The sequence below is a fragment of the Pollachius pollachius genome (genome assembly GCF_949987615.1).
Source record: "Pollachius pollachius genome assembly, chromosome: 5".
In the NCBI taxonomy this organism is placed as follows: domain Eukaryota; kingdom Metazoa; phylum Chordata; class Actinopteri; order Gadiformes; family Gadidae; genus Pollachius; species Pollachius pollachius.
The window spans coordinates 12,407,638-12,431,459 of NC_136938.1; the positions used below are offsets into that span (position 1 = coordinate 12,407,638).

The 23,822-nt window shown below is 45.5% G+C and overlaps 1 protein-coding gene across 1 annotated transcript in view; it reads right to left on the reverse strand.

The window, feature by feature from the left end:
* LOC307076202 (protein diaphanous homolog 3-like) overlaps nucleotides 1-23,822 on the reverse strand; it is a 217,329-nt gene that overhangs the window by 47,918 nt on the left and 145,589 nt on the right. The window contains exons 25-26 of the mRNA XM_079737096.1: nucleotides 11,038-11,133; nucleotides 10,729-10,794 (exon numbers count right to left, since the gene is read on the reverse strand). Of these exons, the coding sequence (XP_079593222.1) occupies nucleotides 10,729-10,794; nucleotides 11,038-11,133 (162 nt within the window). The remainder of the gene's footprint in view (nucleotides 1-10,728; nucleotides 10,795-11,037; nucleotides 11,134-23,822) is intronic.

Genomic DNA, 23,822 nt, shown 5'->3' on the forward strand with positions numbered 1-23,822 from the left:
GACAGAGAGTATAGAGACAGAGATGGAGAGAGAGGGAGCAAAAGCGAGAGCGAGTCACAGACATAGAGAAATAATTGAACATGTACAAAAGACAGAGATTAGTCCGGGAGGAGATGTGTGACGGGGGGAGGAGAGGGGAGGTAAGGCCGGAGCAGTGAGTGATGGAAGGAGGGCTGAGCAGAAGAGAAAATTAAAGGAAGGGAAGGGAGGTGTGCGGGCGCGGGAGGGGAAGGGAGAGGAGGAGATCTGACGAGTAGAGCAGGTCAAAGGAGGGGAGGAGAGGTGAGAGGAGTAGAGATGTGAGGGGGGAGGAGGAGGAGAGGGATCAGAGGTGGGTAGGAGGGAGAGCTGAGAAGAGGAGGAGTAGGGGGCAAGTGAGGGGAGGAGAAGAGAGGGGTTGGGGGTGGAGGGGTATCTGGTGGCTGCAGGCTGACTAATGATCACAGATTAGCAGCTCACCTGTGGCTGCCGCCCCGAGCCAGTCAGAGGGCTAGGGCTCGCCTGCTTTTCATTTCACGATTGGCGGGCTCCATTACAGACGGCCCGGGGAAATCCAGCTAAGTGGATATCTGAAGGGAACCGGGGGCTTAGGCCCTGGCTGGACCAGGAGAGGAGCACACAGGTGGCTCTCGCCTTGAGACTCTGCACGCCCACGAACTGTGTGTGTGTGTGTGTGTGTGTGTGTGTGTGTGTGTGTGTGTGTGTGTGTGTGTGCATAGCTACCCTTCTCTCATCAATAAGTTCCTTCTTAGAGCAGTCAGGCAGAGATATTGGCTGTGGCGTTTCCACTTTCCTCGTATCTCTGAGGTTTAAGGGGCAGCAGAGCGGAAAGGTTGCGTTTCCCACACTGGACACGCCCACAGCCCGTACCGCCTCCCATTTCATCTATCATACACCCAGCGTGTAAACACAGTAAAACATATTCATGGGATCACCATTACAACATTCACATTGACATCAATCTGTTAGCAGTATCAGCACTAGCACCTATAAGAGAAGAACTTCTGTTACCTCAAATGCTTGTGGAATATACACGTTTTACCTATTACAGGTTGGAAACAGGAGATGGTTTGTTTTAGCCTACCGAACTATCCAATCAGCCAACAGCATCCTTCTTTTAGAAAAGACTGACGGGGTTCAACAAAAAGGTAGCATGGTAAGCATCCTAACTCCCGCCCCGGCTCTCCCTTCTCTTCACCGAGTTGATGGACACCAGGTTAACAGGCAAGGGGAAGGGCTACACGTTCCCAGACACACATATTGGTATTATGGCCTATTTAGCATCTCTTCTAGCCCAGCCAGTTGCCACACACACACACACATCCAGCCACACCCAATGCTTGTATGCTGTCTCGATCACCTGGTGAACTGAATCAGAAACAATAACTTCTACCTCACTCTGTCTCCATCTCTTACCCCTATAGTCTACTTCGCTCTGTCTCCATCTTTCACCCATCTCTAGTCTATCCAGATCTCTCAACCTATAGTCCACCCGATCTCTCCACCTACAGTTTATTCAACCACTCTATCCAACTCGTTCCACTTACCATTTAGTCTTCCCCTCTCTCTCCACCTCATTCCATCTACAGTAGTCTATCTCACGTTACATTCCCTTGCACTACCCATTACGGTTACTATTAATATACTACAATTTCTAATGCTGCAACGTTTGCCAATGCTACATGTAGTGTGTGCATAAGTGTTTTTTTAGTGGCCTATCCTGATATTTGAGTGCCAGTGTGAGTTTGTGTCAGTTGCACTGCGTGTGTGTTTCAATGTGTGTGTGTGTGTGTGTGTGTCAGTCTATGCCTGTGTGTGTGCATGTGTGTTTCAGAGTATGTTTGCTTGAGTGGGTGAGAGTGTGTCTGTTTCAGTGTGTGTGTGTGTGTATGTGTGTGTGTGGGGGGGAATGTGTCTTTTTCAGTGGGAGTGTGTCTGTTTCAGTGTGTGTGTCTGTTCCAGTGTGTGTGTGTGTCTGTTTCAGTGTGTGTGTGTGTGTGTGTTTCAGTGTGTTTGTGTGTGTGTGGGTGTGTGTGTGTGTGTGTGGGGGGGGTTATTAATGTTAAACAACAGTAGCTCTCTGGCCATCATCTGTCTGTGTAATGAAAGTGCTCCAGCGGTTAGGAATGGATGAGAGAAAGACAGAGAGAAATGGGGGAAGAGAGAGAAAGAGGGGTTAGGAATGGATGTTACAGAGCACTAGAATAACAATCTTCCACTTTGACAGGCTTTATCAGTAGCTAACATGGATTAGTTTATAAGAACACGACTGCAGTTTTCTGCTCCTCAGACACATTTCATTCACCAGAAACGACGTCTGAGAAACAAAAGATTATCCGGGACAAATACAGACAAAGAAGAGCGTGAGTGTTCTCAATGTGTGCTTACAATGTATCCAACTATATGTGTACTAGGGCAGGCCTGAACACTGGCTTTGGAGCATAAAAAAAAATCAATAAATCATAAAATAAAATCAACATAACCAAGGATAAATCTGTATTCCCAGCGCATACCATACAATTCCCTGCCTGAATGACACAGAGCTGGCGTTCTGGCCAACTGAGCTACCTGCATCAGATGAGCTACCTGAACCAATGAGGCTGCTCGAGCCTTCTCTGTCAGAATTTTAAAGGCTGCCAGTTATTTGGAGCTCTCTATATTTATCCTACGTATCAAGCCTATGTATTCATTATTTGAAATCATGATCAGCTATGTAATAGTAGGCTAGGTTATAGTATTCTGGCGAATGAAATGGCGCCATGTAGACAGAGACAAAGCCAGAGCTCATGCCTGATAGAATTGGAAACTAAATACAACTGGATATAAAATCATTGGTTGAAAACTTCTCCAAGATCAGTGCATGCATTCAGTTCAGACTTCTTACGTTGCATCCGCCGTGTTTGACATCTGGTATTGCGTGCGCAAGCTGTGAACCGCACAAGAAAACTGAAACCCCACAAGAAAACTTGTGTTAAGGCTTCCGAAGACACACGGCTTCCAGAGTCAGAGTATTTCCAATGATGACAAAACCAAAATTGGTATGACCATTGTGAAAAGTTTTGCAGAGCACTAGCGCAATTCACAAGCACAAAGCAAACAGAAAACACCGTATTGTTCCATTCATGTTCATCCATTCATTACAAATTACCAACTTGTTAATATTAATAGGAAGAGCTTTTTTCTAATCTTTTGGCCTTGTTTTATTATCTGCTAAATTAATTCATTATGAAAACCATTCATCATTAAAATGCCTGATCACCACAACAAATTGCTATAGCCGCAACTCAGTGGGCGAGACAAAATGTGAATAAAGAAATCCCAGAGAGGACCCTCGAAAAATACTATTACTATTATTATCATCAGCAGTTTGTTTACAGTGCTCCCATACAGATGGTATCTTCAACATTTTGACATCAGCTCTGTCAGTCTTATACAACTTTGACACGGAAAGTCTCAAAGTTGTATTGAATTCTTTGAATAATGTTCTAATGTCCGAATTCAAATCTAACAAGATAATTTGGTTTGTCAAATATCGGGTTAACCTGGGATTGCCCTGAAGTGTACACAGTTAAAATCAGGTGGTGTTGGATTGTAACTATGGAAACTGTTGTCTGAGTGTATCAACTGAAACTGGAGGTGTCAGCCTGTCACTATGGGAAACAACGGTGTTGGGTCTATCACGATGGGAAACAATGGTGTTGGGTCTGTCACTATGGGAAACAACGGTGTTGGATCTGTCACTATGAGAAACAATGGTGTTGGGTCTGTCACCATGGGAAACAATGGTGTTGGGTCTGTCACTATGGGAAACAACGGTGTTGGGTCTGTCACGATGGGAAACAACGGTGTTGGGTCTGTCACTATGGGAAACGATGGTGTTGGGTCTGTCACTATGAGAAACAATGGTGTTGGGTCTATCACCATGGGAAACAATGGTGTTGGGTCTGTCACTATGGGAAACAATGGTGTTGGGTCTGTCACTATGAGAAACATTGGTGTTGGGTCTTTCACTATTGGAAGTGATGGTGTTGGGTCTGTCACTATGGGAAACAATGGTGTTGGGTCTGTCACTATGGGAAACGATGGTGTTGGTCTGTCACTATGGGAAACAACGGTGTTGGTCTGTCACTATGCAGACTGATTGACACAGTACTAGTTTCATATCCACGTAATACACTACCGTCCAACACCGTATTGGATTATGTTTGACACTCAAAAGATGGAAATTATAATCAGGACACACAATGTGTCCTTGTGTTCAAACAGACATTATTAGGGACAGTGCTCCACTGGATGGGCCTCCACAAGCAGCCCTGATTACTGCTGCTGTGAACAGAGACACTAATAGTATCAAGAGAGTGAGAGCGAGAGACGAGGGGAAGTTGAGGAGGGAGGAAATTACGTTACATTTTTAAAATTTTACTTTTCCATGACTTTCATTTCAACTTCGATCTCTGGCTTGTATTCTCTCGTTCTCCTTCTGTCCCTCACATTCTAACTCGTTGCCTGTCCCTCGCTCTCCCCCTTTTCTCTCATTCTCTCCCTCTCTGTCTGGCTATTTCCAGTGAGCACGACCTTAGAGGACAACGTGGGCTGAGTCTTAAGCGTTGTTCCTGCTCCTGGTGCAGTCTCCAGGGCTGTAGAGGTGTACAGAAAAGAGCAGGGGGGGGTGTGTGCAGGTACTAGGGGGAGCCAGTTAAAAGGCTATGGCTGCTCTATAGATTCAATAAGTCTACTAACACCTGTGTGGCTAACCACCATCGATCCATCATACTGCAGAGCCCAATCCAATTTACAGTGTGGAGGAGACTGAAAGCCACAGGACCGCAGCACAAGGCTGGCCACAGACACCATCAAAGCCCTGGAGATAGATATACACACACACACACACACACACACATATTGGGGGGACAAAGAAAGAAAGAAAGAAAGAAAGAAAGAAAGAAAGAAAGAAAGAAAGAGGGAGAGAGCTGGTGAGAAGGGTTGAGGATGGGATTAAGACAGAAAGCAACATGCGCTCAGAGGTGAGGAAATGGCGTCCATGCGGCTGAGACAACACAGGAAGGAATGAGAGAGGTTTGCTAAGGTACACATGATTTAGAATTACACTATGCAGTCAATACATCCGACAGGCTATGCATCAGACAGCCTACAGAATCAGTCATACAGCATCAGATCGTTTACCCATCAGACAGGCTATAGAATCATTCTATAGCATCAGATAGTTTACCATCAGAAAGGCTATACTTCAGACATGCTATAGCATCAGTCTATAGCATCAGTCAGATATGCATTAGACAGGCTATACATCGGACATGCTTAAGCTTCAGATCTTCAGTCTACACATTAGACAGACTATATCATCAGTCTAGTATCAGATAGTCGACATATCATTAAGGCTATAGAGCAGGCAGTCTGAAGTGCAGAGTCTTTCATAGGTCAGTCTACACATCAGACAGTCTATACATCAGACATCCTTAAAATCAGTCTGTAGCAGCAGTCTATACTGCCCTACAAAGGCAAACCGTAGTAACTACAATTTGAGTTGTGACTGAAAATGAACTGGAGTTATGTTTTATGTTTTGACAAAGTAGCTTGGCTCATCATGCTCTGTTTCTGAGATAAAGTGTACAAATTGCAGTAACTACAAAATCTGACAAAAAACAAAGGCAGATTGCAGTATTTGCAATTTTCCCATGCAAATACTTCAGGCCGCCTGGGAGTTCTATGAACGTCACCAATGAAGTGATAGAGATGAATCTGTTTGTACTAGATAATAACAATGAAGTGATAGAGATGAATCTGTTTGTACTAGATAATAACAATGAAGTGATAGAGATTAATCTGTTTGTACTAGATAATAACCATGAAGAAGACAAGGCGTAATCTTGATTTAACTTAATTGACGTGGATATTCCAACAAAATACTATTCAGTTGTCTTTTTTACTATCATAATCACAACTTTCAAACATATAGACAACAAAATGTAATTATTAAAAACAAATAGAAGAAAAAGTGTCTTGCTGTTGTACTGCTATTGTTTTGCCCACAACTTTGTCTGATAAAGGGGTTTGCTTTTGTAGGTCAGACAATCTTAACATCTTCCATTATTTAATAATAATTTTCTAGTTGTTTCATACCAATTTGAACTAACCCTTCTTATACAATTTTTTATACATATTTTTTTTTTTGAAGCACAAATGTTCAAGGGCGTTAGTCAAAGGTGCCGCAAATTAGTAGCAATTCTTACTATGAATCGAGCAGGTTCTGGGGCGTCCCGTGTTCTGTCTCTATCCAAATTGAATAGTATAGTAAATGATGAATTCAGAGTTTCAAGAAAGATGGACATGGAATAACTTTTTTGTGGAGTTCAATGAAAATGTACCTGCCTGATGTGCAAGAAAAAAGTGGCCTTTCTAAAAGGAATATAAACTCACGTGTCATTACTTGACCAATCACAAAGAACAGTATGAGAAGTATCAGGGAGACGAGAGGAAGAAAGTAGCCGCGCAGCTACAGCGATGGCTACCAGCTCAGCAATGGATTTTAAATAAAGCCAAGGAGGATGCTGATGCTGCAGTTGAAGTTAGTTATGTGGTGAGGGAGTTAATCGCCAAAGCAGGGAAGCCATTTACCGAAGGGCAGTTTGTGAGGAATTGCATGTTTCAAGCTGCTGATATTCTATGTCCCAAAAGGAGAGCTTGTTCAACCATATCACTATCAGCTCACTAAGTGGCAGATCGGATTAGCGAGTTATCAAGTTACATTTATGAAAAGTTATGAATCCAAGCTAGAGGTTTTACTGCAGACTCTGTGGTGCTTGACAAAAGCAGACATAACTGACAATGCGCAACTAGTGATTTTCATCAAGGATATTTATGATCTATTCGAAGTGACAGAAGAGTCCCTGAGTTTGCGTTTAACGTACGTCCGTTACACAACCAAGGATTTATTTCAGCAGCTGCACGATTGAGCGCAATAGTTTGCAATGGAACAAGGAGGGTAGGTAATACAACTGAAGGAGCCCTGTCCATGACAGGCAAAGAAATGGACTTGTAGCGCTGTCAGAAAGAGCGCTAGAGGAGGAACTCACAGATCTAGCAGTGGTTCTGCAATGCATTATACAGCAACGGGTACTGCACAGCAAATGCTTCAAATATCAAAATGTCATGTCTGTTTTCTTGCAAAGTATCCATTACATCGGGTAGGTGAAATTATGGTTAAGTAAATGTGCTTTACTTTACTGAGATGCTGGCTCAGCAATGGACAAGTCCTGAAGAGATTTCTTGCATTAAGAGCAGGGCGGAATAGATTGATGGAAGATGGCAGAATGGATGTTCCTGAATTTCATCCAAAATTCATACTTAACCTGAAGCTTCAGGGTCTTGGTCAGCTCATCACAGCAGTTTGAAACCTCTTTCACAAAATGGAGCTTCTGGAAAATTCAACTTTCTGCGAGTAAACATTTTCCAGCATGTCTATCTCTTGTGGAGGGTGGCACAACATTCAGTGGAGATGTATATGCCACGGCTATTGAAAACCTACTGCAGGAATCTGATGAGCGTTTTGCTGACTTCAAGACGTGACACTTTCAAGCTGTTTACAGAACTCCCAGCTGATGTGGTGGATCCTAAGTGTGCTGCAAATCAAACGTATTGACTTGCAATGCAATAGTTAGCTCAAACACTGAATTCAGAGGACCATTGAAAAGAAAGGTTTGACAATCGCCAGACCAATTCACTAATTCTTATTAGTCTGGAAACTCTCAGTTCACTTTTGATTTCCAAAGGGCGTCATGAACTTGCCCAGATGAAAAATGCCTCTGAACACAATTGGATAGGCCTACAACCAAGCAAAGCATCAAAACGTGTGACACTTCAGTGGCCGCCATCTTGGTTGTGATGCATTGTGTCAAATACCCCCCATATTAGATAAACACTATCATTGGCCCGACCCTTTTCTAGGTCTGCTGGAAATCCATCTGAACGGGAGTCAGGCCCGACACATATGCCAGAGCAAATAAAACATGATCTCACAGATTCGTCTGGTTCGCGGGCTAGGATAGGAAGACATGACAATGGACAATTTCTGAGATAATAAATAATGTCCTCCCCGTAGCTGTCCGAATTTTCAGACATATTCTGAAATATTGTGCTTTATTAATGTACTTGAACGTTGACGTGAAATTTCTATGAGATGACAAAACCATCAGTGGCCCCCAGCCAATTTGAGTTTGGAGCACCTGGCCTATAGCATAAATCAGTCTATATCATCAGTCTACATTATCGTGTATTTAATCAGTATATACAGTAACAGCCCTTCTGAAGCAGACTATACAGCATCCATCAGTCTACACAGCATCCATCAGTCTATAAAGCATCCATCAGTCTATACAGCATCCATCAGTCCATTCAGCATCAGTCCATACAGCATCAGTCTATAAAGCATCCATCAGTCTATACAGCATCCATCAGTCCATACAGCATCCATCAGTCTATAAAGCATCCATCAGTCTATAAAGCATCCATCAGTCTATAAAGCATCCATCAGTCTATACAGCATCCATCAGTCTATACAGCATCCATCAGTCTATACAGCATCCATCAGTCCATACAGCATCCATCAGTCCATACAGCATCCATCAGTCTATAAAGCACCCACCAGTCTATACAGCATCCATCAGTCCATACAGCATCCATAAGTCCATACAGCATCCATCAGTCCATACAGCATCCATCAGTCCATACAGCATCAGCCCATAGCATAAGCCTACAGAGAATCAGCCTATACAGCCTGGCTTTTCAATTGTCTGGTTGTCTCGGAGGATGGGCTCCTTGGCTGCAGCTCTAATGTTTATCCCTGCCACACATGTTCACATTGACCCCCCACCCCTCCCTCTGCCGCTTGTTACCGTGGCTACGTTGACAGATGTTTCTGTTTCAACTCTCTTTGCTGCTTGGTTTGAGTGAGGCTGCTCCCGGGAGCTCAATTATTACGGAGTGTTTAGTGGGGGGGGGGGAGGGGGGGGTAGGGGGGAGCAGTGAAAAAGAGGAGGAGGAGGTGGTGGAGGGAGGATACAGGAAACACTGCCCATTCCTCTACCCAACACATTGCATTCTGGGAGTTCAAGCCTACATAAACTTGAACTTAGCAAAGGGCAATGATGACCAGAGATATTCACTGGGATAGAGAGAGGGACATAGAAAGATATGGGGTGATGAAAAAATGAGAGAGAGAGGGAAAAAATGAGAGAGAGAGTGAGACAGATATAGTGAAAGCAGGTAGAGCAAGGCATTAAGACAGCTAGAGAGTGAGAGAGAGAGAGAGAGAGAGATAACAGGTTATTATGTAGAGGGAGGGCCCCTAACAGCAGCAGGACTGGGGACGACGACCAGTGTTATTTAAGGGGCAGATGGCAGAGAGGGTGGAGATGGGGGGGAGAGATGGATGGCCAGGGCGAGGGGATGAACTGGTATCTGAGCCTGGCCACAGAGAGCTAATTAGCTGGGTTTGTTTTGGGGGGAGAAGTGGGGAGAGAGGGAGGGAGTCTGGCGACCAGGGGGCGAGGGCTGTAGTGACAGTCTGAAGCTGGGAGCTTTATTAGTGAAGAGGGCCGATGTTGAAGCAACTGGCAGAGGGGAGGGAGACCCCTGTCCCACTCCACAGTAACGCACCACCCTCCCAGCGGCGTGTTGGAGGGAGATATACAACACAGCTGCGCTACTACCTGAGAGCAGTTGGGAGTAGGATGGATCACAGTCATGACAGACATGGACACACACAGTCTCTTAAAATACCCCTGGATAGGGATTGTGAAACCCACCTAGTGGGTCAGGTTTTATCTTCTCTCTTGGAAACACATACTCCCCCCCCACTTTGATCCTCTCTCTCTCTCTCTCTCTCTCTCTCTCTCTCTCTCTCTCTCTCTCTCTCTCGCCTCATTCAAGATAAGTCTTAGGGTGAAGGAGAACAGAGAGGAGTTGGTTGGGCTAGAGGAGAACAGAGAGGAGTTGGGTGGCTGGGCTAGAGGAGGAGAACAGAGAGAAGGTGCGTGGGCTAGAGGAGGAGAACAGAGAGGAATTTGAGAGGGGTGGAGGAGAGAGGCAACGGTTTATCATCCACCTCGGACCAGATCTCGATTCAGTAACAGCGGAATGTTCTAAGTGGCTGCCGCTAATGAAGCTTGAGAACCTCTGATCTACGCGTGTTTATCCTCAAAACAGCTACGAGGCCGTGGTCATGTGTGTGTTGATTCAATTGTTTAACATTAGGGATAATCACTGGGTTGTCAGAAGATGCTTAAAACAAAGCAGACACATGAACAAGCATGTATGCATGCACAAACACACACACACACCAATGCACGCGCAGATACACACACACACAGACACACCCACATATGCACACATACTGATATTGTTTGTCCAGACATATATTCATCAACACACACACACACACACACACACACACACTTATGTTCATCCACACACACAGGTTATTTGCTGATCATTTCTCAACCACAAGGTCACAGAGATCAGAGCTGTATTTTGTGAAGTCCACTGACAGGCAAGAGACATATTCATATCATTGGAAGAGGCTTGGGAGCTTCGCATGCAGAAGGACACATGCATCCTCCAGTTGAGGCGAACCCAGAGACTGCAGAGTGCTGGCATTTAGGAAGGATTAAAGGTGTTAGTGTTATGGGGATAAGGATGGCGAGGGGTTACCGTTGTTACCAGGCTGGACGGGACGCAGCACCTGTCTGAAGGAGCCGGGACTGATGATCTTTTGATCTGAAAACAACAGCCACACACTCAGAGAGCGCCGGGTGTGTGTGTTTATTGCTATGTGTGTGTGCTTATGTGTGAGTATATGTGCGCTTATGTGTGAGTATGTGTGCACTTATGTGAGTATGTGTGTGTGTGTGTGTGTGAGTGTATGTGTGTGCGTGCGTGTGCGTGTGTGTGTGTGTGTGTGTTCATTCAAATCAAGTGTGGGTGCGTGCATGTGTGCAGGGGTCCACCCCCCAGACTGACCTCTGGGTCTGGGGGCTCTTCTCCTGCGGTCCCTGAAGGCGGCCCCAGACTGCAGGGCCTCCAGCAGGCTGTCCATCACCCCCGTCTCCTCGTTTTCTGGAAAAAAAAACAAGCAGGCAAAAACTTTCAAAAATATTTCCATTTCCATTTTGTTATAATTAATACCCCCTCACTATTATGCTGCTATCGCATTGTATGTTGTTTGGATGCAATTTATTTGGGCTGTCTTCTATCTATGTTGTGGCTTCATTTAATGGTGCCCTGGCCAACTAAAGCGACAATTTTTTTATTGCAATGTGAATAAAGATACATTTAAGGTCCTGATCCTGTTTGGTGTTCTCTGCTGGGATGCATGAATTTCCTGTTTGGGATTAATATAAATGACTCTTCAGATAAAATCAATAAAAACACACTAAAACAATCAGGAGGTGGCGGAAGTGTCACTGACTCTCGAGTGTTGCCATGGCGAGGGAGGAGAAGGCGGGGCATGCATTACTGACAGGTGATTTGAAAGTCAGCCAAGCGTCTCACAGGCCGATATATTTCACACGCACGTGTACACAAACAAACACACACACACACACACACACACACACACACACACAGCTGCTGAGCCAAGAGTGAAATGTCCTCTGTTTCCTACAAGGAACGTTGGGAACACGTCGCTGGGCTGACGTTCTCCAACACATCGACAGGCACACCTGCTGACACCCCAGTGCTTAGCACACACACCTGAACACAGAGGACTCTTAACACCAGAGGTGAAAGTTCAGAGTTCACAGACAAAACACACCCACTAGATATATGATTCCCGAGGTTCTAAGTGCTTCGTGGTTAGTTATCAAGCAAAATATTGATTTTGTTATTTTTTGTTAAATGTTAAATATATTGACCAGAAATTTAATAAGACCTCCCCTTCCTCCATGTTAAACACTATTAAATATTAATAATGACACTTTGACCATTGCACATAACTGGATCTGCACATAATTCGATTTTTTAGATGACCCTGTGATATACTTTTTGAATTCCAGTATATAAATGGTTGGAGGAGGTTTAGGAGCTCGGATGCAGAAGGACACATGCATCCTCCTGTTGCGGCCGACCAAGAGATTGCAGAGTTTGCGTCTAGGTACGATTAAAGGTATTATGTGTAGACTCAAGACTAACATTTTCTGGGGTGTGTCGCTTATACTACTTATATATATATATATATATACACGTATATATGTAAAACAATAAAATAACTCGCACTTAAGGAAAAAAGTATAATATTAACCTCTACTCCACAAAAATATTAGTAATGATGCTAGTTTATAATAGTATGATATGAGTTGCTGGTCCACTACAATATTAATAATGATGCTAAATGATCATATAACAAGATAAGCTCCAAATCCACTAAAATATTAATAATGATGCAAAATGATAATAGTATAATATACTTCTAGTCCCATTAAAAAATAAGAGAAATGCTAAATGCTAAATGCCAATAAATACTTATTAGTAGATGATGGTGTCCTTGATAAAACCATGGGGTTACAAACATTGAAAGGTGAGGAAACACTGGACCAGATCATGAGTGGTGCCACAGACCCAGCCTCCGAGGGACTATTTATGAATGTGTTAATTTTTTGGTGGGTCATGCCATATATTTAGGGAGTAAAAGCGGAGGTTTGGTTGGGGGGGGGGGTTAACCTTGACACCTGAGCTGGGTGACGGATCAGGTGATTCCAGCAGACTGCAGAGGAAGGGAACGCTCAGGGACACACCAACCACCTGTCAGCCCAGAGTTAACGCCGGCTGCCAGCGCTCCCGGGTTTGTGTGTGCATGGGTGTGTGCATATATGTGTGCCTGTTAGGACTGTCATATGCAGAAGCACACAAATACACTCTTTGACAAACAGTCCCACCCACACACTGTGCTTTCACAGTCTCTCTCACACACACACACGCACACACACACACGCACACACACACACACACACACACACACACTATACTCTCATCAAATAGCATAGTTATTATTATTGTAGTCTATATACAATAATCAACCAAATTATTATTAATTTAATAATTAGTTATCAACCAAATATGTGTGTACTGTCATGCAATACTATGCTACTGGGTTACTTCATCATTGTATGCTCTAAAGCCAAAAAAATCCTAATCAAATACAAATGCCTTCCAATGAACAAGTAACGTGTCAGGTTTCTCCATGGAATCCCTGAAAGCCATATTGATAACATCTTCAGAATTCTTTCGGTGAGGTCTTTCCAGGGTTGGACTCAGTATTTCAGAATGTTCTGCTGGTTTTAAACTGCCCGGATGATTCACTGCTCTTTCTGTCCCGTTCCCAGTCTTCAGGGCTGATCACAGCACCCTCTATAGAGAGGGTCACCCCACCATCTCCCACCTGCTGCACATCACCAACAGCTGGCTCTATGCTCTAGACTGGGCGCACATGAGTGCATCTAACCTCCCCTGAACTTATCTTGGTATGAGGGGGATGGAGGTATAGGATTGAGAGGCGAGGGAGGAGGAGGAGGAGCAGGAGGAAGATGAGGAGGTGAAGAAGGACGGAAAAGTTGAGCAGTGGCCGGGGAGAACAGCCAAGGCAGGAGGAGAGAGTAGGAACAGGAGAGTGAAGAGAAGGAGGAGTGAAGAGAAGTAGGAGTGAGGACTTGGCTGAGGATTAAATAGGAGAGCTGTGTCCTCCACTACTGCTATATGGCCTGCTGTTCTCTGTCCACTTATGTCCTCCACTATTGCTATATGGCCTGCTGTTCTGTGTCCACTTATGTCCTCCACTACTGCTATATAGCCTGCTGTTCTCTGTCCACTTATGTCCTCCACTACTGCTATATAGCATGCTGTTTCTCTGTCCAGTTATGTCCTCCACTACTGCTATATGGCCTGCTGTTTCTCTGTCCACTTATGGTGGACATCAGCTGCTCTGCGTAGCTGCCACATCAGCCCTGATATAAGGCAGGACGGGGGCCCGGGGACGGGGGCCAGCCTCGGTGTGACTGCAGAGTCCCACCACTGATTAAAGATGACCGCCCTGCTCTCCCCCTCCCTGTGTTCCTCCTGTTTAAATAGAGGAGAGAAGGGGTGGCAGAGACAGAGGCACTTTGAGACTGTAACTACTGCTGGAGAGAGGGAGGGAGGGAGGGAGGGAGCCAGAGAGAAAGCTCTAAACTCTTTTAATCTCCAATGTGAGCCAGACAGGGATGACAGAGAGAGGCAGGGTGATAGAGAGACACAGAGAGCGTGATAGAGGGATAGACACTATATACTTTTTTTCTTTTCATACCCTCCTTGACAGACTGAAGAGAGAGAGGAGGGAGGGATAGAGAGATAAAGTCTAATAGGAAACGAAGGATATAGAGAGATGGCTAGATTAACAGCAAGAGAGACATCCAAAGACCGTTTTAGAGCGAGAGATAGAGCCAGATACAGACCATGAGAGATGGACTGAGAGAGCAAGCAAGAGAGAGAGTGCGAGCGAAGAGAAGAGAACGAGAGAGGGATGGACAGAAAGAAATGTTGGGTGTTCACATGTTCATGTTTTTTTCAGATGTTGTTCTTATTGTTTTCCTGCCAAGTTATCTTTATCTGTGCACACCCTTCTCGCTTTTGCTCAACAGTAGGGTAATGTATTATCCGAGCTTTGGGATGTATCCTAGTAGTTCCACTCTCTTCTCCCCATCCAGCCCAGAGCAGCACATGTATTTATTTAATGAAACAAGACACAGCAAATGAACGCTTAGTGGGAATTCTGTCAGCCTTACCATTCTGAGGCTCCTGGCTGTTTTGTAATTATTTCAACCGTATTCACCACTGACGCTAGTTGTACAGCAAACCGCAATGAAATTACTATTTTCTTGAACGCAAAGAAAACCTGTTGCAAATCTAGTGAATGCAAATGTGTCTTATTTCAATAAAATGTGTGTGCATTGCAGTCTCAGGGCCTTTGTGTGTGTATACTGTGCATGCATATGTACTGTGTGTGTATTGTGTGTACTACTGTTTCTGAGTGTGTGTGTGTGTGTGTCTACTGCTATCTGTGTGTGTACTGCTTTGTGTGTGTACTGCGGTCTCTAAGTTTGTGTGTGTGTGTATATCTGTATGTCTATGTGGGTGTGCGTGCGTGCGTGTGATTGAGTGAGCAAGTGTGTGTGTACTGTGTTCTATGCCTGTGTGTGTGTTGTATGCGGGGAGTTTACCTGAGTCTGACTGAGTTTGGTCTGTATTAATAAATATTAATGACGGCCAGCCTGGCTGACGCTGTCACACTCCCCCCATGGGAATAAATCTCTATCTCTCTCTCCCCCCCCCTATTCTCTCCACATCACCCCCTTCGTCTCTCCCCCTGCTATCAGGGCCAGCTGGTCCTGCCAGATGCCTGCAAGCTTTTTCTCAATCTGAGTCAATCTGAATCCCAGAGAGGCTCCAGCCTGGTGAGATCCATTACCCAGGGACGGCATCTGCAGAGCCCAGGCCGAAGCTGCTCTGACTGGGGCTCTCTGCTCCGCATCCCCCTCTCACCGGAGCATCACGCTTCGGCCTAAACAGGCTCCTTCCCAGGATGTCTTTACATGGTGGTTGTTACTAATGGTCTCATTATTAACTTATTAGCAACTATTTCACAGTTTAAACAAGGGCAAAATATGTTATAAAGTTATGCCTACTAATAATAAAGGGTTAGTAATTTAAAAAAAAACATGAATAGACTCCAGAGACATATGGAAGTTTGTTAACATCTCCAATAGCAATGTATTTTGCAATTGGTAATTCTAAGTGCAATTGGCAATATGCAAAATGGAAGTGAAATCCTCAATTCAGTTTGAATAAATCGTGCATTCAATATTTGAATGAAAATTCTGGGTGGACTGTATAGAGCAAGCGACTGTGCAGGCTTCAGGTAACAATGGACACTTTTTTTGAAGAGAGGATATCAACCAAATATGTTGAATATTATTATATCATTCTACATCTCAATAGCAGTCCGTTCTACAAGCCAGCGTTTATTTGGTTTGTGCAGTTGTAATTGATACCAACTTCCTCTGAAAAAAATAAAGCCTACTTTTAGTTATTAAACAGGGAAACCACCTCAAAAACAAACATCTCCAAAACATGGATGCATTAAAGTGTGCACACACACACACACATCATTTCCCGAACTGTCCTTCACCACACAATTTGGATGGATCAAAAATCTAACTCCATATAACTGAATCCTCTAAATATAAACGTATTCACTGGCTATATGAGGTTGAGGGTTGAATCCATCCGTCAATTTCACTGCCGCGGTTCTGATTGGAAAAAGCAGCACATTCGCGTCATAACTGAAGTAAAAGGTTGACACGATTAGGTTTTGTCGGATATTCCTCTCAGTATTTCTCGATCCTGTCCTTTATTGGGTTAATTTCTCTTTAAGGCAGAAAGTTCTCCCACCCTCTGCGAGAGCATTTGCACCCTGTCAAAAACATAAATTGGCGATGCTCGGCGAGAATTACAATCAATGTCGTCTACGATGGCAGTGATAGCGGCAACAAGTACCGTCGCCATTATTCATCGCCTTCTTTAGTTTGGTCCAGAGCGGCCAATCAGAGGTAGAGTAGGGGTCTTCCCAGAATGCAGGTTGGGACCCACTTTTATGAGGAGTGACACATTGCATTTTCAATCAAATTTTGACACTAGAACGGAGAGTTGACAAAAAAAAACACGGCAATAAAAAATCCAATTGATTGAATTTATATGCAAATGTTTAACCTAAATAATTCCAACTGAATTGAGAATTGCATTGCCAATTGCAAAATGCACTTTGAAATTTCATTTTTGAAATTGCACATTGAATTGCCAATTGCAATATGCTTTGCCATTTCAATAAAGATGGCAAAAAACATCCATAGAGACAATGTTTTTTTGTGGTGGTGCTGTGCAATTGAATTGAAACTTTTCACAAACCACCTTTTTTGTTAGAGGATAATTGACATCTTGTATCTAGAATTTTTACATTGAAGCTCTGCTATAACCTAGTCAAATTGAGTGGATCCGAAAGCCACCGAGGTCGTTCAAACAGCACTAACTGAACTTTGGCTTTATGAACCGTCATTCAAATAAAATTTTAGTTTTAACCGATTGAACCTCTTAGAAATTAAAAGGAAAAAAGATGAGTTGATTCAAATATTTACGTTAATGTTAAGCCTGTCTTATTGTGTGCTTTTGAGTGTGTGTGTAAATGTGTAAGAAATTAGTGTGTGTGTGTCTGTGTGTGTAAAACACTTGTGTTGTTCAGGAGGGAGAAGGAGGCATGGAGTCAGAATGGGGATTATCTGGAAACACAAACGTTCCAAATTTACACAACAAACCTGGGCTCCCACTCTTCATAGAACCAAGACACGAGGAGCTTTCAGAGAAACAAACACACAGCAGCACATTTATAACACCCCAGAATACACGCACACACTTCCTCCGCTGTCCTGAACAACTCACACATTCTAACATACACAACCCTACGCTCTCCTTCCCTGCTGGAGCCAACATACACACTCACTAAACACAAAGCGCCTGGAAGATTATAGACACGCGTGTTAGCTGACACCGGAGCAGATCAGAGGCGTGTTGACTGACACGGCGTTACATATATAAATATGAGAGAGAGAGAGAGAGAGAGAGAGAGAGAGAGAGAGAGAGAGAGAGAGAGAGAGAGAGAGAGACTACTAGAGCGTTATTAACACTAATAGCTCCGGAATAGGCCTTAAACCGCGGGCTGGAAATAGTGCTTCAGAGGAGGACAGGAGGGCAAAGGGGCAACCGGGGACCACAGAGATGTAAGAGCTCTGACAGTTAGCGAGCAAACAGAGAGCATTGGATTCACCTGCCACTCCACGGCAGCTGAGCCTGGAGCTCTGTGAGCAGGTGGGGAGTGGAGGAGAGGGGGACTGGGGAGGATTGGAGGGAGCCGGCAGGTTTTAAGTGTGTCGAATCAGACCTGCAATATGAAATCTTCATCTGCTCGGTCACGTTACTCATTCATGAACCTTTTCTCAATGTTACTAGACTCCAGTATAGTTATCAAGTATAATCACTTTTCTGTAACCGTACTCTATTCGAGGACTGGAAGGCTAGGAAGGAAGGATAAAGAATCAAAGAGAAAGAAAGAAAAATGAAGAAAGAAGAATAAAATAAGGAAGGAAAGATAAAGAACGACAAAAAAAAAATGAAGGTAAGAAAGAAAGTCCAAAGTTAGATATGAGGAAAAAATACCGAAATCAACAAGAAAAGTTAGAACAAGAGACAAATTGAAGGGCATAGAACAAGCTGCAGACGATGTTGTTATTTTGACCTATTTTTCTGTTCTTTTGGGAACCAGCAGAAGATTAGTGGAGGATGAAATTCTTATAGTAACAAACTGGCCAATACCATGCCATGGAGGTCTCTAGACAACCCACAACATTTCAAACGTTTTAATTTAAAAGTGCAGAAACACACACGCTTTGGTTTCATTTACGATGCCTTAGTGCTATCCCTGACAAAATGACCAGTTGTAGATGGAGCAAATTAAATAAAGCACGGTTCTAAAAACATAAAACCAAGAGGGAGAGACCGACAGAGGGAAAGAGAGCGTGCGATGATTGGTTTATTGAGTGAGAGTAAAAGAGGGAAACAGGATAACTAAACAGGGAGAAACCACAAATGAAGAGCTATAGGGAGAGGGACAGAGGGAGGGACAGAGGGAGAGGGATGGAGGGAGAGAGAGAGAGGGAGAGGGATGGAGGGAGAGAGAGAGAGGGAGAGGGACAGAGGGAGAGGGACAGAGGGATGAAGGACAGAGGGAGAGGGAAGGAGGGAGAGGGACAGAGGGATGGAGGGAGAGGGACAGAGGGAGAGGGATGGAGGGAGAGAGAGAGAGGGAGAGGGACGGAGGGAGAGGGACAGAGGGAGAGGGACAGAGGGAGGGATGGAGGGAGAGGGACAGAGGGAGAGGGACAGAGGGAGAGGGACAGAGGGAGAGGGATGGAGGGAGAGGGACAGAGGGAGAGGGACAGAGGGAGAGGGACAGAGGGAGAGGGACAGAGGGAGAGAGAGAGAGGGAGAGGGACAGAGGGAGAGGGATGGAGGGAGAGGGACAGAGGGAGAGGGACAGAGGGAGAGGGACAGAGGGAGGGACAGAGGGAGAGAGAGAGAGGGAGAGGGATGGAGGGAGAGGGACAGAGGGAGAGAGAGAGAGGGAGAGGGACGGAGGGAGAGGGACAGAGGGAGAGGGACAGAGGGAGGGACAGAGGGAGAGAGAGAGAGGGAGAGGGATGGAGGGAGAGGGACAGAGGGAGAGGGACAGAGGGAGAGGGACAGAGGGAGAGGGACAGAGGGAGAGGGATGGAGGGAGAGAGAGAGAGGGAGAGGGATGGAGGGAGAGGGACAGAGGGAGAGGGACAGAGGGAGAGGGAGAGGGATGGAGGGAGAGGGACAGAGGGAGGGACAGAGGGAGAGAGAGAGAGGGAGAGGGAAGGAGGGAGAGGGACAGAGGGATGGAGGGAGAGAGAGAGAGGGAGAGGGACGGAGGGAGAGGGACAGAGGGAGAGGGACAGAGGGAGGGACAGAGGGAGAGGGACAGAAGGAGAGGGACAGAGGGAGAGGGACAGAGGGAGGGACAGAGGGAGAGGGACAGAGGGAGAGGGACAGAGGGAGGGACAGAGGGAGAGGGACAGAGGGAGAGAGAGAGAGGGAGAGGGACAGAGGGAGAGGGACAGAGGGAGAGAGAGAGAGGGAGAGGGACAGAGGGAGGGACAGAGGGAGAGAGAGAGAGGGAGAGGGATGGAGGGAGAGGGACAGAGGGAGAGGGACAGAGGGAGAGGGACAGAGGGAGAGAGAGAGAGGGAGAGGGACAGAGGGATGAAGGACAGAGGGAGAGGGACAGAGGGAGAGAGAGAGAGGGAGAGGGACAGAGGGATGGAGGGAGAGATCACAGGTGGAGGGATGGAGGGAGAGATCACAGGTGGAGGGATGGAGGGAGAGATCGCAGGGATAGAGACCGGAGGGAGAGGAACAGAGCGATGAAGGGAGCGGGATGGTTTTGAGAGACTGGAGTGAGAGAACCGAGGGCTGAAGGGAGAGGGATGGAAGAACGACAGAGGGAGAAGGACAGAGCTAGAGGCACAAAGGGATGGAAGGAGAGGGTTGGAGAAAAGAGGAAAGGGAGCGCAGCCTATTGTTATCTCCCTGACTGCAGCGCCACCTCCATCACCGCCCATTTAATCACACACACGGCTCCCTGCGGTGCCCTCCATCTGCCGGGTTTACATGTACACCTGGTCCGGAGGCTGGAGGCCTGGACATCCTGCCTCTAGCCCAGCAGAGCATGGGGGAGGGGGGTACACATGCCTGGCAAAGGACACTAAGGCCCTGAACCACATAGCGGTTTTTTTTCTGGCAGAAACACCGGAATGAAGCACTTAAGTGCTCAAAAAAAAAACCTGCTGCTGCTTCTTGCCTTGTTGACTGTTTCTATGACAACTAGCAACGTTAATGTATTAAACGTCAATGTATTAAACCAATGTATGAATTGGTATCATACATTCGTATGTATAAAATAATTTATCATACTTACGGGGATCGCAACATCATTCATGAGTGATAAGCAGTGTATGCAGACACAGACTATCGTTGTTGTGAAAGTAATGTATTGTAGGGTCTGTCATGTATCTCCAATAACCTTCTCTTTTTCTAAATTGAATTATTGAATTATTAAGGTGAAATGATGATAAAAAAAAGGAAACAAAAGTTCTGAGATTCTCCACCTGAAAAGCATGCAGCCTCTACTCCTGGTCTCAGAGCTGGAGGCCAGGGCCACGAGGCCCCACCCGACCACAGCCCGCTGGAGGCCAGGGCCACGAGGCCCCACCCGAGCACAGCCCGCTGGAGGCCAGGGCCACGAGGCCCCACCCGACCACAGCCCGCTGGAGGCCAGGGCCACGAGGCCCCACCCGACCACAGCCCGCTGGAGGCCAGGGCCACGAGGCCCCACCCGACCACAGCCCGCTGGAGGCCAGGGCCACGAGGCCCCACCCGACCACAGCCCGCTGGAGGCCAGCACGCGGGCCTGGCCCAGACGCTCGGCCTCAACCCAGGACAGCTGGCTGGGTGCGGGGGGGGGGGGGGGGGGGGGGGGGGGGGGGGGGGGCAGGACAGGAGGGAGGCTTAGCAAAGTCCTTTCAGAGGCCAGAAGTACAGATGACTTATGTCTATTGATGTGTCAATACACCTTCTGTCGCTTAAGAAACCCATCACCTCAGTAAAGAGCATATCTGAGACACTAAGGCACTTTCATTGCATGAAATATCGCAAATGACACAGCATTGATTTTAAATTGATTACTGATTATTAGTTAGCCATGTTAAATTTCCCTCTGAAAAGTAAATATGTTGGCCAGTATGGCAAGCTTCTTCATATGCACCTTGGACACACCTTTATAAGTGGGCATGCATCTTTATAGGTAGAGAGGGATGAATATTGATGGTGGGCATGCATCTTTCCATCTTGTTCTGATCCTGTTAATAGTGCATGGCTGGCAGCCGTGTAGAGATGTTAAATCACACTCTAATCTCTCATTTGTCCTTCCACAAACATGGCCGCTGCTGGCTCAGCCTGGGAGTAAAGGTGACACAAAGCAGACCCTTTTTGCGAAAACACACTATACACTCTGAATAACAACCTCAATGGGGCTCCTCTATGCAAATGCCTTTATGCACTTGCAGCTGCCCAGCATGACAGTGATGCTGCTGCTGCCCAGCATGGTTGTGACGGAACTGCTGCCGGGCATAGTAGTGAGGGACCAATGAGAACCCTGCATGGATCTCATTGGTCTGGGATATAAGGTTTCTCTCCCTGTGCTGGCATACATTATCTCTCTCTCTCTCTCTCATTGGGATGTCCTTCAGTATAACAAGCCTGTTGTCTCTGTGGGCTTTTTAGGGAATTGATGGGTAATCAGATGATTACACACGAAATCTCCACCCTGGACAATCCTCCACCACAAACAAAGAGAAAGCTCTTTAGTTAATAAATATACTGTGTCAGTGTGCGTGCGTGGATGTTTGTGTGCGAGACAGTGTGTCTATGCACCTCTGATAGTTTGGCCAACAGTGAGAGACATAAGATACGGGAAGGAGAAAAGCAAAGGAGAGAGGGAAAGGGAGGGAGAGATAATGGGGAGAAGGCAGAATAACATAGTGACCGAGTCTGCAGCATATAAATCAGAAATAAATATTTATATATAATACAAACACACTTTCTACGTGTTCAAGAGACTGTGTGTGTCTGTGTGTGTGTGTGTGTCTGTGTGTGTGACTGTGTCTCTGTGTCTGAGTGTGCATGAGTGTGTCATATAAGGCTGGAAACAACATGCCCTGGCGATGTCAGAGTAGTTTCCTGTTAGCCCTGTATTAATTTGAGCGTATCTAAATACATTTCCACCTCTAGGCATTCTCTATAAGCCTCTATGACAACTAATGGCTCAAGTCTGTTATGCTTTTGAACTACTTTGAGAGACAGAAAACTTAACTAGAACAAAACACACACACACACACACACACACACACACACACACAGGTTGTTGCTTTTATCTGAGCTACCACTATCGAACGTGCCAGATAAAAAAAAACAAGAAAATAACAAGCAGACAAGGGAATATGTGTACATACCCATGAATTGTTAAAACAGAAAAACATTCCCAATAATATATATATTAAAAAAAAAACACGCACACATAAATAAAAGGCTAAACACTGGCATGGGAAGCGTAACTAAGTGTTAACATTAGACTACATGTGGTTGACCTACACGTTGGGAGTAAGTTACACAATATGTTTGTCATATTTTAGAATGAGGCAACTTTCTGGCAGGGGAAGGCCAACTCAATGTTAACATTAGGCTACATGCTGGTTACTTACATGTTAGCGCTAGGCTACATGCTGGCATAGTCAGGCTAGCTTGATGATAGCGCTAGGCAATGCCATGCCAGTTCCTCCTGCCTGGCTGACTGCAGGGCTTGGCATGGGGCCGGGTGGCTGTACTGTTGATAGAGTGGTGGGGAGGGCTGGTACTTGGCACACCGGTCCCTGGCAGCCACAGCCTTTATCTTCATGGCTGCGACGCCTGAACCTGCCTGCTAAACAGACTTTGCATTGGCTAGCCGTCTTATCGGGGAGCGCCACAGCCGCGGTCACTGTTTGAAGACGGTGCGCAGATGTCTATGTAGCGGTGGAGCGCGGCGGCGTTATGCAGACCATATTATCATGTCTAGTAAATTGAGTTGAATAAAAAAAGCATGACAAGGTAATTTCATATTACCAGATTGTCAGTTTGATCAACATCCATTAATGACTGACAGACTGCCAGTTGGATAATAGAAAACGTGTTACTGGTCTCGGTTTGTTCCTTAGAAAACAAAGAGACTAATCGGGAAAACATGTTTAATTATTGCAGGTGTTGTAATTAAACACATCTCTGGACTGGAGGTGCCAAGGCTCAGGATGCTGCTGAATAAAATAAAGAAGTAAATAAAGACAATGCGGTGTGTCCTTGAGTTCAGAATGAATGGTCCCTGTAACAGAGTTAAATACTGCAAGACTCGTCAAGACATTCTGCACGATAAGCTTGGGCCGTATCTAGTTTTAACACCTTCCATTCGTTTTATCTGTGTATACGGGCTATGGTGGTATTTGTGAAACTAATACAATAAGAGAGAACTAAATGTAAGAGCTGAGCTGAGGATAGAA